General features: G+C 36.0%; 1 protein-coding gene across 14 annotated transcripts in view; it reads left to right on the top strand.

Moving 5' to 3' along the window:
• myo9aa (myosin IXAa) overlaps window positions 1-16,397 on the top strand; it is a 169,280-nt gene that overhangs the window by 113,333 nt on the left and 39,550 nt on the right. For 7 of the 14 annotated variants that reach the window (XM_077201613.1, XM_077201611.1, XM_077201618.1 and 4 more), the window contains 9 exons: window positions 518-628; window positions 2,536-2,602; window positions 9,993-10,112; window positions 10,194-10,233; window positions 11,833-11,955; window positions 13,140-13,220; window positions 13,325-13,435; window positions 15,956-16,081; window positions 16,247-16,396. In XM_077201613.1, the coding sequence (XP_077057728.1) occupies window positions 518-628; window positions 2,536-2,602; window positions 9,993-10,112; window positions 10,194-10,233; window positions 11,833-11,955; window positions 13,140-13,220; window positions 13,325-13,435; window positions 15,956-16,081; window positions 16,247-16,396 (929 nt within the window). The remainder of the gene's footprint in view (window positions 1-517; window positions 629-2,535; window positions 2,603-9,992; window positions 10,113-10,193; window positions 10,234-11,832; window positions 11,956-13,139; window positions 13,221-13,324; window positions 13,436-15,955; window positions 16,082-16,246; window position 16,397) is intronic. The other 7 variants (XM_077201623.1, XM_077201615.1, XM_077201621.1 and 4 more) reach the window with 1 other exon arrangement.

Below are 16,397 nucleotides of genomic sequence, written 5' to 3'. Positions count from 1 at the left end.
ACTGTGACATATTATATCTAAAAATTCTTCATACAGTGGACCAGTAAAATGTATAAAAATTTAGGACCTACAATTATTCAGACACTTTGACATGATCATGTTTTGCTGACGTGTTTTTTACACCACATCTTTTACACCACAGACTGAACAAAATTAAGAATTGCTTGGTAATTGGTTGAGCTAAATTGGTATTATCTAATTGTGTAGTTAAATTTAACAGCTGACAGATATTCAACATAATGAGAGACAGTGTGCGACAGTATAACAGAAGGATGGACAAAACCAGTGAAATATCAACTGAATCTTGTCATATTTTATTACAATTTTCTAATCTACAGCGAATAAACTGTGATCATGAGAGAAAGGTGTCTGAATAAATTTCGGTTTGACTGTATATAATAACAGAGTCATTGATTGGATTCAGAGCTGAAGCCCTCATGTCTCTGCTCATCCATCTTGCATCTGTCTTGTTTTCCTGCATGATGTAATCTTTGACTAACACTGTCTCTGGGTTCAGTCCAGCACGCATGTGTTTCGGACAGTCCTCCTCTGTCCCCCGGCTCAAGTGTGCACTCGTTTCTCTCGCTCTCCGAGGACAGCGGGCTCACGATAGCTCTGCTTGATGGAGGTAGCTCGGGTTATAGACTATACACACAAAACACACACAAAAAATATATCGTTCCTTCCTGTTAGAAACATTGCTTAGTAATTCAATCCTGTAGTTAGGGCTGGGTGATATCATTGAAAAAAAACCATTCTATATTTTGGTAACACTTTATTTTACAGTGTCCTTGTTACATCATTTACTGTTATTACTGTGGTAAGTACACGTAACATATGCATAATTACATGTAACTAACCCTCAACCAAATCCTAATCCTACCCTAACCCTATAGTAAGTACATGAAGTTGATTAATATTACTCAGTACTTAAGTATATAATTAAACTGTAACAATGACACCTTAAAATAAAGTGTAAGCCTTTATTTTAATGTGTCATTGTTACAGTGTAATTATATATTTAAGTACTGAGTAATATTAAGCGACTACATGTACTTACTATAGGGTTAGGGTTTGGTTGAGGGTTAGTTTTATGTAATTATGCATAATTTACTGTTATTACTATGGTAAGTACATGTAACATATGTAACAAGGACACTGTAAAATAAAGTCTTACCAAAAAAAAGAAAAAGATTTATTATTCCTGTTAGAAACATTCATTCGCAATTCAATCCTGTAGTTAGTGCTGGGTGATATAAGTGAAAAACTATTCTATATATTCTATTTACTCATTTCAAAATGAACATGTAGCATGTCCATAGACCTCAATATTTGATTCAAATTTAAATGCATTTGTTCACGCTTGTTCGGTTCTTTTAGTCTGGACCAAAAAAAGAAAATGATACATTTAGTCCTTAGCGTTCACACTGTCAAACCTAAAGATACAAAACCAAAAAAAAAAGGCTTTTATGGGACATTTTGTCCGACGGAATTTACCGAACATCCAAAGCAATGCTGTGTGGAGGGATACATGCGTATGTGTGTACATTTGGTGGTGTTTTGACCAGCTGAGAGCTTATAAGATGTGTAAAGATAGAATAAAGAGCTCATAAAATGCCCATAAAGAGCCCATAAGCCCATGAAGAGCTTATAAAATGTGTAAAGGAGTCAAAACATCAGGAGTGACTGAGATCTTCTGCGAGGAGAAGGGGTTCTGATGCCTGACCCAACTGTGATGAGAAACAGGTGTGCTTGAGCATTCGGTGCTTTTTAGAGTCGCATCTTGTGACATCACATCCTGTTTTTGGTTCGTTCATATTTCATTCGAACCGCGCTAACAGAGCAATCGCTCTCAAGGAGAAAATATAAAACTTGACTCGCTGAATAAAAAAGCTAATTAAAGTGACTAATGTTAATTATTTAACTTAAATATTGCTTAATTTTGGTATACATTACATATATGGTATATTTTCAATATATCACCCAGATTTAGTTGGAAAGAGAGTCTGTGCGTGCGTGCCTGTGTGTGTGTGTACCTAATTGACAATATTTTGGGGACAAATTTGTATCCAGAAGTGACCAAAATCTCCAAAAAACTCCCTTTAGGGACGTCCTCATTTGTAAATCTGGTATAAAAATAAAGAAATGAAAATGGTGTTTTTTTGAAAATGTAAAAATGCAGAAAGATTTGTGTGATGGGTAGGGTTAGTGTAAGGGGATAAAATACACAGTTTGTACAGTATAAAAACCATTACGTCTATGGAATGTCCTCATTTAGATATCCAAGTAAACAAGTGTGTGTGTGTGTGTGTGTGTGTGTCTGATTCACAGTAGCATGTTTCAAGTAATTCACCTCTAATTGAATGTTCATACGTTTCATTTAATCAACAGCAGTGAATCCATCAAACTTACGTCCTGTTATTCTCATGAGAACCATTACACAGTCCTGTCGTAACCTCTCACTCATTTCCCATATTTCCCGTGTGTGTGTGTGTGAGATCAGTCTGGTGTCACAGGCTTTGTGATGTGTTTCAGGTGTGAACAGGAGGAATCCTCGCTCTCCACTCTCTGATCTGCAGGGAAGCAACACAATAAATCAACGGTAAGTGCTTCGCGTCTGTCATGTGTCTCTCACAGATACAGATACACATTAAACATGTCTGTACTGTATAAATGTGATTGCAAATCAATAGTGGTTGTAAAAAGTTAGAGTTGTGTTTTATTTTGTTCCATAGTATTTCCAGGTTAAAGAGTCATGGGTATGTCACACTTGACACTTTTTTCACCCAGTATAAATGGGTCTGAATTAGGGATGCACGATATATCGACCATATATCGATATCGGCCGATAAATGGTCTTTTTTGATGTTATCGATCCGATAAGAAAATTTGGCCGATATATCAAAGCCGACAGATAATAGATTATTTACTTCAGTTGAGAGATGCGCGCTGTTCGCCATGATGGCTCTGAATGATTGGATTCACTTCGAAAAGGAAGATACAGTTCAGTGCAACATGTGCAGCACAAATCTGTCACATAGGCTTCATAACACTATAATAAAAACGCCTGTAAAAGAATGTTGTGAATTCTTGTTCGCCAGTGTTTCAGCGCGACGAGCGCGTTGTTTTGGAAAGAGCGCATCTATGGAGTTAAGCCTTCATGACAAGCATAGTCAAGTTCTCTTGAGCATTCGCAGCATTCTGTGCCATTGTAAGTTGTAATATGTTTATTTTGTGTATATATATCTGTATTATTATATATATATTATATATAATTATATATATTATCCTATATTATTAATCTAATATAGGATGCGTTTGGTTGAGTTAATGAACGATGCAGTAGCGCTTCATTGTACCGGTGATCATCTTTATAGCCTATTTAGCGTGCGCGCAGCTCAAACAGCAATGCACATTCCTAACTATAATTGGGACTGTCATATACATGCCATTATAATGAGAACACTATTGTAATAAAACGTTGTGAATTCTCTGGGTTTAGTTGCCGTGTTTCAGCGCGTTGTTGTGGGAATAGCGCGTCCAGAACAGGGATTACTACAACATTGTGACCAGCACAAGTTCGATTGTGCATTCACGTCATTTTGTGCAGATAAGTCGTAATATAAAGTTGATGTAAAATAAATATCTGATTAATCTCACATATGATGCGTTTCGTGGATTTAAACAGCCAGCTAGAAAAGTTCTTCAGTTTCCCGGTGCTCGTTCTCTTCAGCTTAAGCACGCGCAGATTGAACAACAATGCAAAACATTAAAACCTATGATTGGGACTGTCATATAATTATAATTGTATTCACTATTGTAATAAATTTGTAAATTCTTTGGGTTTGCATTCTTCAGCAACCGTTGAGTTGATTAACCTTCTAGCAAAGCGATTTGGTTTAACGTTCGTTCTCTTCAGCTTCAGCGCGCGCAGCTCACACAGCAATGTCATTTGAAACAGTAACTAAGCTATTAAAGATTTTTACTATCACTGTAATATTAAAAATGTTTAATTTTTTTCAAAAACATTGTGTTATAATTAATAACTACCATTATTTTGTTCTCGTATTATTTTCATCAACGATATGGTTTGATAAAAATAATTTCCTTATTGTCCTTGCAGAGGCGATTCCATTTTATTGATCCATTTTGTTTCTTTATATGCAGCCCAATGTTATCCAATGACTTGTTTGCATTATTTAGGTATTTTATTTTTTGTTAGGCAATAGATTTTTTGATAACACTTTACAATAAGGTCTCATTTGTTAATGCATTAACTAACAGAGAGCAATAGCCTTTGTTATAGTAGTTAATAAAATGGGTGTGTTCATGTTGTGTTACTATTTTTTTAATAAAGAAACTTGCCCATAGGAGTGTAAAATTTATTTTAAAAGTTAAGGAATCTTACACTGGTTCAAACTAGGCTGTACTGTATTGTATATGTTTGATTTATGTTAAAAGTGTTTGAGACAAGGCTTTAATGGTGAGCCTTTTGTTTATGTATACAGGCTATCAAAGTATATACATTTTTTTAATTTAGATTTATCTGCCAATATATCGGTTATCGGCTTTCAAATGTAAATAATTATCGGTTATCGGTATCGGCCAAAATATCGGTGCATCCCTAGTCTGAATGCATGTAAATATCGAGGTGCCTTTATATTGTAAGAAGGGGCTCTTTCACTGAGTGATGGTAATATTTGGGGGTCCTTGTCTTTACAAACCCTTTCATTGGATATTTGTAACATTGTCTATTCTGGAAGATTGAAGAAACAGTTAGTGAAAGGATAGTAAAGTGTGGACATACTAGTAGAAAGCTTAGTTTGCTCACTATAGATTTTTTTATATTGTTGGCAATTACAAACATTTTGGTGGAAAAATGGGTCATTCTGAAGAGCTCAGTGAATTCATGCTTAGTTTGATAGGATGATACCTTACAATAAGCCAGTTCGTGAAATTTCATCCCTGCTAGATGGTATTATTGGTTTATACATTTAAGAAAAATGTGTTATTTATATATTAATTATATATTAATATTAATTTTTATACATAATATAATCTTATATACCCACACCCGTTAACACACCCATATCAAGAACAACCAATAATTTTAAAATGATGCACATGTTACCAATGTTTCAATCAATGAAAGGCAAAGACTGTTTATACATATTTAGAATCAACATAGAATACACATACTAGTATTACATTTACAAGAAACAGCTTAGTGACAGATCTTCATTCATTCCATATGGGGATACATGTGTTTAAACAAAAAATGTACCAATCCTCTCTTTGAAGGAGGCGGTTCTCACGGTCCCCCCCCTCTTGGAGACCGATTGACGCACTCTAGCCCCATAAATTCGAGCATATTGGCATTATGTCCCGCAGAATTGAAATGCCTTGCGACTGATGATTTGTCATCATTCTTTCTGATAGCGCATTTATGCTCTAAAATTCGGGGTTTTTAATTGTCGCTTCGTTTTACCCACATAAAACAGCCCACGAGGACACGTCAGTAAATACACAATAAAGGTGGATAAACATGTGATTCAGCCCTTTACTTTATATATTCTGCCTGTTTTTGGATGTGTAAGCACATTATCTGTGAGCATAAAACTACATGCCGCACAGTTCAAACACTTAAAATTACCGTGTGGAATTTTAAAGGGAAAAGGCAACTGGGAATGCGCAGGAAGGTGCGAGCGCACTAATCGATCTTTAAGATTGGGTGCTCGTTTATAGCAACTACGCGGTAGATCTTGGAAAATGTGCCCTATGTGCGGGTCGCTACTTAGAATGTGCCAATGACGTTGCACAATGTTCTTTAAACTATTTGAGATCGGACCGTAGGTCGATACAAAGGTAACTGAAGTATCGTTAGAGCTTTTCTGATCGATACGTTTGGTCATCAAGTCAGCGCGCTGTAGACTGCGCGCACGCTTTAAACAGTCACGCACTAAATTACATGCATCACCCCTGTCGATAAATCTTTGACATAGTTCCCCCGCTTGTTGCTCAAAGTCCGCATCATCACTAAAGATACGGCGCACACTCAACAGCTGACTGTAGGGCAGACTACGTTTGAGTGAGGGTGGATGGAAACTCTGGTAGTGCAAAAAAGAGTTACGATCCGTTTCTTTACGATAAATTTCAGTGTGTATCGTGTTGGCTACCTTCTTCACTAGAACATCCAAAAAGGGCAAGGTCTTATAGTCATGAGTCAGTGTGAATTTGATAGAGGGCGATCTAGTATTTACATAATCATGAAAAGCAATCAGTTCTTCTTTTGAGCCCGATCATACAAAAAATGTCATCTATATATCTGTACCACACTTTCAGATGTTGTTTAAAAGGTGTTTTACGGTGTGTGCTTTAACCTTACACCTTTAACCTTATTATTTATTATCCTCAGGTTAGGTAGAGCAAGTCAAATCTGACCTAAATCATAAGTGTTCAAATGGTACTTACAACTTGTTCAGAAGACTTCTCTGTGGTTTAGTTCTTGCTCAAGGTTTATTAACAACAAAACTGGTAGACAATTGCTTGCAATTAGTATAATAGTTATTTATTAATATTCCAAAAATAAAAGTTAAACCAAAACTAATAGCAAAGTTACAATATAAAGCAAGGTATAAATCAAAGGTACAATCAGCTGGTTTTCTGGTGTTGAGAGATACCGCTAAATCAGTATCTGCTTGTCCAGTCTTCTCATCAGTCTTTTATACTCAAACAGTTCACTGCCGAAGTCAAACTCTCTTCTGTTGTCATCAACTGGAGAGCTGCCAAGTCTTCCATGACCCTTTTAAGGTGTTTCCGACGTAGCCTGCCCTCTCTCTTCTTGGCTCTTTTTCTCTTGGTTCTCCGTTTCTTCGTCTGTAAAATATACCTTATCTTCAGCATTACATTTTTCTTAAAAGCAATTCTTATCTAATACATACATGCTGTACTCTAAGTTACTTAATATAAACATTTACTACTTTTATAAGGTCAAGTATACATGCATAATTGATATTAATTTTTGTATAAAATTTCCAATACATTTTCATGCAGCATTACTATTTGGGTTACATAAAAGTACTACAAAGCAAAATAGACATCAATCAAGACAGAGTAATTGCAAATAATCATCTTCATTAACAAAGGATTAGAATTACAGATAAAATCCTGTTCAAATTTACCCATAAAGAGATTGGCATAATTAGGCGCCATGGGCGAACTCATAGCAGTGCCTTGAGTTTGTAGAAAAAATGTATTTTGAAACATGATATAATTTTTTGTTAGAACTTCATTAGCCAATGGCAATAGGAACTCTGTATGTGGCACTTGATTTATCTGTAATACCCTAAGGCCGCTAACCCTGCATCATGCGGGATATTAGTATACAAACTGGTCACATCCATAGAGCACAATAGACCAGTTGTGTTAACCTCTCCAATACATGACAGTTTCATCAGAAAATCGGTAGTATCTTTTAAAAAGGATGGCAGGTTATACACTAAATCTTTTATATGATGGTCAACAAATTTAGACAACGGCTCAGTTACGGTTTGATTCCCAGATACAATTGGACGGCCAGGCGGATTATCCAACCTTTTATGAATTTTAGGCAACGTATAGATCACTGGTCTCAGTGGGTTAGTTTGTAACAAAAACTTGTACTCTTTTTCATTAATTATTGCGTCAGATGCAGCTCTCTTTAGTATAGCTTTTATCTCTTCACTAAACTTATATATATATACACAAATATAAAATTATGTATATACATGCAAATATTTCTTGTGTATATATATATATATATATATATATATATATATATATACTAAGAAATATTTGCATTTATATACACAATATATGTGTGTACTGTACTGTGTATAATCATTTTCTTTATTAAGTATCATTATGTATGTGTATATACAAAATGAGTATACACAGTACACACACATATATTATGTAAACACAAACTTTTATTTTGGATGTGATTAATCGTTTCACAGCCTTACTCTGATAACATTTTGCTAGTGTTTTGATGATATTTCCCTGGAGAACCGGCATATTATTTGATTCTACTGTAAGTTGCCAGGTTTCTGAAATTCCCACTGTATTATCCTGACACTTTTTCCTTTTTTTTTCTGAGCGGTAAATCAAGCGTGTCCGAAGAGCCCCTGGTCAGTACTCTCATGGCTTGTTAAGTTCTCGGTGTGTGTGTGTGTGTGTGTGTGTGTAGTTAGAGCAGTGACTCCAGAGGATGAGCCACGGTCTTCCCGACTTCATGCTTTATTAACGACCGCATGGCTCTGAGATTAGTCCTGATATCCAGAACAAGTGGCAAAAGCCGCGCTCACAACCGCTCTTTTGTTGCGCTGTAAAGTCCCCCTAATCTGTTTCCCAACCCCACACACTTTTTGGGTTACGAAGAGACCACAAAACCCCAGGAAACAGCAGCTGCTTCCCGTGTGATGTCAGAGAGCAGATATTTTGCTCATTTGGAGGACAGATCCGAGGCTGATGGGTAATTGCTCCCCACAGTTCATGATGACCACATGCTTCAGTGATCTCCTATAGAAGGAATATTGCAGAAAGCCACATTTACACGGATTTTCAAAGCAGCTTCACAGAGATAACGGGAAAATAATGCAATAAAGTTTATTGCAAAGCTCAAGTTATGCTCAAGTTATTATTTGTTTCTGCTGTACAGCAGATCTAGAAGAAAATAACATCACAGTCCAGCTTAAGTTCAGTGATGGTTTGTTTCTGTTTGTTAAAAAGTTATTAATTCAGTTCATTTATATACAAGTGAAACTCGAAAAATTAGAACATCGTGCATCAGTTCATGTACTCAGTATTTCAAATTAAAAGGTGAAACTAATATATTTAGTATATATAACTATATACATATGCATGATTATACTTTTCAGAGGGCCGACATTTCTGTATTTAAATCCTTTTTTTTTATTTTATTGATTTAATGTAATATTCTAATTTTCTGAGATTTTGAATTTTGGGGTTTCATAAGCTGTAAACCATAATCCTCAAAATTATAGCTTTTGCACGATATTCAAATTTTTCGAGTTTCACCTGTGTATATATATACATATTTAGCGGCTCTGGAGAAAACAGTGATGTCATCGTCCAGCTCAGTTCAGTTCTCATATAATGGTGTCAGTGCAGACAGATCAATAATATCGTTGAATATTAAGTGTCCCCAACTAAGCAAGCCAAAATGAACTGAAAGAAAACGCAAACTGGCAAGGAACTGAAACTGAAGAACTGATAAGAATGTAAATGTGTTCCTTGAAATGCAATGTAAGTCACTTTGGATAAAAGCGTCTGCCAAATGCATGAATGAATGTAAATGTAAAACTCCGTCAGGTGACAGAATGAAGAAACCAGACTCAGGCTTCAGTCATCTGACTGATATTTCATTAACATGGTTTTGCATTCAATGCAGTTTGAGGAATTGTCCCTGAGTTAGAGATGTTGTTGTGTGTATGTGTAACATGCATTTCACAAAAGCACAATGTTTTGTTTTGATTGTAAGTGTAACGCATACAAAAGTAGTTTTTTTTACGGTTTCTTTTTTCATATTTCTTGTGTCTGCATGACCATAAATGACGGAGTATTTTAAGTCTGTTTTGCTACTGTGTGATGATGAATCCAGCAGAACGCGCCGGCAAAGGTTAACATGGCTTTGCATTCATTGCAGTTTAAAGTGAGAGATAGAGAGATAGTCTTTATTGTCCCATAGGGATAATCATTTTCACACATCCTTCTTCCATAGCACAAAAATATCACATATGAGTAACACATAGGACATGTGACGCACATCCAAATACATATACAAACACATAGCTCATTAAGGCACCCACATAAACATGTCCGGTGTAAAAATTACAAGGCAACTGAGATGAGCATTGTGATGAAAGCTTAGACTCTGAGTTGGAGATGTTGTTGTGTATATGTGTAACATGTCTGTGCGCTGTCCCTGTCAGAGAGGTGTGGAACGGGAGACAGAAGCGTCTGTCCTCCATCGGATCCTTCAGTGAGGAGGACGGGATCTTCATCAACTCCACTAGCAGTAAACTCCTGGAGCGAGCGCACGGCATCCTCATGTGAGACTTGCTCTGCAGACCTTCACACACACACCAGGAATATCAGAACCACTGTTACTTATGCTGCTTTTTCTTTTTCAGGAGAAATAAAAACTATAAGATGAAGCCCAGTCTTCCTAAGGTGTGCATCCCATAACATGCTTTTTTTAATTTGATTTAAAATCACTTCATGTTGATTCTGTTATGATCTACTCATGTTGTCCAAACCTAGTGTTTTTGTTGTTTTTGTTGTTCTGATGTGTTGTTGTTTTGTTGTTGTGCCGTTTTGTGATATTGTGTTGTGGTGTTTTGTGTTGTTGTTTTGTTGTAATGTTGTTTTGTCTTGTTGTTTTGTGATATTTTGTTGTGGTGTTTTGTTTTATGTTGTCTTGTTTTGTGTTTTTGTTGCTGTTTTGTTGTGATGTTGTTTTGTCTTGTGTTGTTTTTTGTGTTGTTGTCTTGTGGTGTTGTGATGTTTTGTCTTGTTGTGGTGTTGTTTTTTTGTTTTGTTGTCTTGTTTTGTCTTGTGTTGTTTTTTGTGATGTGTTGTGGTGTTGTTTTATGTTGTTGTGTTGTGTTTTTGTTGCTGTTTTGTTGTGATGTTGTTTTGTCTTGTTATTTTGTGTTATGTTGTTGTCTTGCGTTGTTGTGTTTTTGTTGTTGTTTTGTTGTGATGTTGTTTTTTTGTTTTGTTGTCTTTTGTCTTGTTTTGTTAATGTTTTGTGTTCTTTTGATTCAGTTAATTTATTTTTGTAAAACACAGAGAGATATTTAGCAAAGTGTCCACACAACTTTACGCCGTCGTGTTGAATGTCCAAAAGTGCTAATCAGATTTGCACTAGTGTGGAAGGCAAATTTGTTTGAATTTTTAAAATGTTGTGTTTTCCCCGTCACATGGCCTCAGAAGTAGGGCTGGGTATCGGTTCATATGTTACAATTCGATTTCGATTCCCGATTCGCCTCAATGAATATAGATTTAATACAAATCCTATATTTATAAAAAAGAACAGTGAACATAAATTTACAAGTGGTTAATTAATAAATAGAAATAAGGGCCACACACCTGTATTTTAAACTCTTTTTATTTTAGGTACACTTAAAAGAGAACCCAACTCTATATTTCAAATGCATACAATGAATAGACAGAATTTTGATGCAAGATGAAAAATTGATGCCGAAAATTGGACAACTCAGAACAGATGCCTTGATCAAACAGCATCAGGTTATTTTATGTTTCAGATAAAACAAGCATAAAATCTCACATCATTAGCTGTATGTTACATACATGGAGGTTGCAAGCCTGAACAGTGCAGGAAAACAAATACTGGCTTTTAGGTGATAGATAAATAAATATGGGGGGAAAAATCGATTCGACCACATTTTTAAAAACGATTAATCGAAAAATCTATTTTTTTGCCCAGCCATACTCAGAAGACTTGGAAAATTGCACCATATAATTAATTTTTTGTCTTTTCTGGAGCTTGATAGCTGCGCTCACTGAGTAAAATGGTCATGTAGGCTTTAAAAAAAAAAAAAAGCAACCATATTTCCGATCGTCATTTACCGCATTGACTTTTTTTTTTTTTTTTTTTTACTTTACTCAATCTCCTTTTGTGTTCCATGAATGTTCATATGGGTTTGGAACAACATGAGATTCTGTAAATGCTGATTGAATTGTGATTTTTGTGCACACTGGTCTGAATATGCTTGTGTGTTTGTGTTTGTGTGTCGGTGTCTTCAGCGCTTTCTGGATGTCAAGTCTCTGAAGTACCTGAGTAACCTGACGTTACACGACCGCATCACGAAGTCCCTGCTGCACCTCCACAAGAAGAAGAAACCCCCGAGCATTAGCGCCCAGTTCCAGGTCAGATCTCACGCTTTCTCTCTCGTAATGTTGGCAAACTAAGAGTTTTCTGAATCATGTCTGTGTTGTGTAACTATGGTGTAATTTCCACCCTGTGCAGCCCAGTAAAAACCCAAATTAATGACATCATGTCTATCTTTGATGCAATAACACTTTTATTTGCTCTGTCTTTCCAAAGTCTTTTGTTTTGGTTTCACTAGAAAAAACAACTGCTTGTTAAAGTCTATGATTCATAACGTTTAAAATTTTATTTCTGAACCACCATAAACATGAACAGAATTTCCACTGCATCTTAAATCAACACATTTTGTGGTGTTTTTTTTTTTTAAAGATGTCCGAAATAAAATGGCTTAATCCATTTGTTTTTCTGGATTATATATGTAGAAGATATAATGAAATAATATTTTCACACATTCTGTATAAAAGTTACGATGGAAAGTGATATTTGTCTTTGTTTAAATAGGCATAATTGTAAACCATATATATGGATTGTCATAGTTTAAGATTGAAAGTCTAGGGCAAGACACCGTAAAAATATAGTAAATCAAAACCCCAGTAAAAAACCCAGTTCTGTGGTGTCTGGTTCAAGGCCTGCACTAATGTGTGGATGACCTCACTTCCTGTTCTGTGCAGATCTCACTTTGGGAAGGGAGAGTGAATTCCTGACCACCAAAATAGCTGCTTTCCTCCTGTCCTCTGTATAGACAGAGACACTGTACATGGAAACTAGGCACTGTACATGGAAACATTGACACATACACACACGTCTTTTAAAATATAATCCTGCAACGCTATCAGACCCTCCACCTCCCCAGCTCCACCTGCCTAGATCTGCGACGCCATTTATGCATGTCTATTTATGCAGAAGCATATCTCACATGCTCACAACAGTGTGTGTGTATCTATTAGCAGTAACAAGTCCATACTTGCTCTGCAGTACCAAATAATCAACAACAACAACAGCAGCAGAGTAAATATAATCCATGAAGACCAAATACATTAATTAATAATAACTCAATACCATGCTATTCCGAGCGTTCTGAAATATGGCTTCATTGTCCTTTTTTTCAGAATATAAATTTGAATTTTCCTGATTTATATGTTTTGGGTTTGATCTATGACATGCTGTTGATTTCCAGAAATTCTGCTTATTTATTTATTTGTGGTGTTTTGCTCCATTTAAGGCCTCTCTCAACAAGCTGATGGAGACGCTTGGTCAATCAGAGCCGTACTTTGTGAAGTGCATACGATCAAATGCAGAGAAGGTGTGTGTGCGTCGATGTGAATGCATCGTATTTCAATCATATCTATTGTATACATTTCATGCATTTCTGTTTTTACTGTTTAACGTATCCTTGCTGATTTTCAGCTGCCTGTGCGTTTCAATGACGCCCTGGTGCTGAGACAGCTGCGCTACACCGGCATGCTGGAGACCGTGCGCATCCGACAATCTGGCTACAGTATCAAGTACACTTTTCAGGTGAGACTGACACACACACACTGATCTCTACTACAGAAACACTTAAATCTCAAGCCTGAGTCTAAAAACATGATGGTGTGGGATAAAGAGTTTTTAAATATTTTTGAAAGATGTCTCTTCTGCTCACTGAGGCTGTGTTTGTTTGATTAAAAAGAGTAATATAATTGGATTAATATACAAGATACTGTATTAATATGTATAATTGTAAAATATACTAAATAAACGGTTTTCCTTTTTTAATATATTTTCAAATGTAATTTAATCGTGTGATTGCAAACCTGACTTTTTAGCAGCCGTTATTTCACATATTTTCAGTGTCACATGTTCTTCATAAATCCTTCTAATATGCTTATTTTGTGCTCAAGTAATATTTCTGATTATTATCAATGTTGTAAATAGTTGTGCTGCTCAAGGTTTTGTGGATACATGCTACATTTTAATGATTCTTTGAATAGAAAGTCCAAAATAAATCAAATGTTTATTAAGTTTATTTATATAGCACATTTCACACACTGGGAATTCAAAGTGCTTTACACAGAAAGGAAAATTAAAACCATTATAAAAGGATTTAAAAGAGATATATGATAGCTATAAAATTAATTAAGAATAAAAATATGATTCATAGATAAACTTCTCATCTGGCAAAACACCGGTGTATCATATGTTTCACAACTCACAGTTTTCTCTGAGATTTTCCCATGAGGATTATTACACTGTCTTTACAAATTTCCCATGGTGATTACAAATTTAATCCATCCTTGTTAAAATAAAGTATTCATTTCTTAAAATCCCGCTGCAGTCAATAATTGTATCTATTAAAACTCATCTTTGATAATCTAAATTACATATTTAAGTGCTCCTTCCTGTGAAAATAATTTCTTTATTCCTTAAATTAGCTTGAATGTAACTCTACACGCTTGCTTCATTTAGTATACGCGGGCTCATGAATATGCAAATTAGCCCCGCCTCCTCTCAATCACAGCAGCTCGTATTACCTGATCCTCTCACTCAACTTTACTGTAGTAAACGCAACACAGTGACAATATTGGTTTAATTCAGCCATATATGTTTGAACCAGAAACTGATTCAGAAGAAGAAGAGGAAGAGCCGATGTATAAGAATAGTAGTGTGTTTTATATACTTCAGGCACATAACGGTAATTAATATGAATAGCTTTTTGCTTGACTGTTATCAAACCACTAATAATGTGGTGTTAATGTTACACTGAACATCATTGAAAGTCAGTGGAGAAAAGCATGTAGTTTATGATTATAACATCTTAAAAGGCGGAGACTGTCTTTTGGTTTTAAGGAGCAAATACTCAGCAATCTTAAAGCATACTAGAAACACCACAGAGTCATATAAACAACATGACTTGATTTTCCCTACGGGGTAAAAAAAAAATAATCGTACTTTCCTCCAAACTTAATTTCTGATTCCTTATCCTTTTTTTTTGAGTTCCAAAGCTGAAATCATTATTTCCTGTTGTCATTTCCTGTCCTGGGTGTGGCCGTCTGGGGATGAATGTGTTGTTTGGGCCTTTTCTACCATCTGAAACCCAGACATCAGCCCAGACATCCAGCATCATGCAGTTAATGCAAACAGAATTTGTTTATACCCTAATGACTGACAATTCAAACAGAGTTATCTCTCTTTTCAATCATTCATAGTGTTTAAGGCAAGCCTTACTATTACTATTGTTTATATCGGGTACAATGGCCTTCACATGAACGTGGGACTTCAGGGTCTGTGTACTTTTGTGTGCATTACTTTGCCCTTATGACAAGAAAAATGAAGAATATGTTTTTAAATACTATGTTAGATATTACAATTGAAACCAGAACCAGGGTTCATATTAAGTTTGAAAAAGTATGGAAGTTTGAAATGGAAAATGTGTAGGAACCCGGCAGAACTGGACACACAAAATAAAGTATAACCGGTAACACTTTACAATAAGGTTCATTAGTTACTGTATTTACTAACAATGAGCAATACATTCGTTACAGTATTTATTAATCTTTGTTAATGTTAGTTAATAAAAATACAGCTGTTCATTAAGTTCACAGTGCATTAACTAATGTTGACAAATAATGTATTAATAAATGTTGAAATTAATATCTAAGGTGAATAAATTTAGCTAAAGTAGTTAACTAATGATCCGTATTGTAAAGTGTCACCGTATAACCTTTATTAAACATTTTGAAACACGAGTGGCTTCTCCTCCTCCAGTAATTCCTGTAAGATATGAAGCTGGTGTAGTTATGACTTCACAGAGCCTCTCTCTCTCTATAGTCTGCAATAAAAGTGGCCAGGAATAATTGCATACACACACAACGGCATCCAGACTGTCCACCCCCGGGAGACTTCATACATCACAGTGATGCTAGTGTTCTGTGCTTTCAGGCCTTAATGAGACATGTCACTTCCTGGACACTTCACAAAGTGAATGTGTGTGTGTGTGTGTGTCATCAAAGAAATAGATTGGTTATGGTGGTGTAAAATCTGTTTTATGCCCTCCAGGATTTTGTTCGACACTTTCATGTGCTGTTACCTGAGGGACCGAACCAGGCCCGCCAGGACTCCATCAGCCGGTACCTGAGTCAGGTGGATCTCTCTCCTGAGGGGTTTCAAGTGGGCCGAACCATGGTACGATGATAGGACTTAATTAAATTCCTACAGTGTAACTTTTTCTGATGCCTTTTGGATGACACATACTTGTCCATTCATGGCTAGGCTGGTTGTAAATGTCCAGTATTGCATGCGTGTGACGTGTGTATGGCTCGGTGTGACGTGTGTTTGTGTGTATGGCAGGTGTTTCTCCGTGAAGTCGAGCGTCAGCGACTGCAGGATCTGCTCCATCAGGAGGTGCTGCGTCGAATCGTCACTCTCCAGCGGCGTTTCAGAGCTCTTCTAGAGAGAAACCACTTTATCAGAATGAGACGGGCCGCTTGCCAGATACAGG

This window comes from Siphateles boraxobius, unplaced genomic scaffold, assembly GCF_051911475.1.
Source record: "Siphateles boraxobius isolate OS27281-9 unplaced genomic scaffold, OSU_SipBor_1 48, whole genome shotgun sequence".
Taxonomy (NCBI): Eukaryota; Metazoa; Chordata; class Actinopteri; order Cypriniformes; family Leuciscidae; genus Siphateles; species Siphateles boraxobius.
This window is presented reverse-complemented; position numbering and strand designations above follow the sequence as displayed.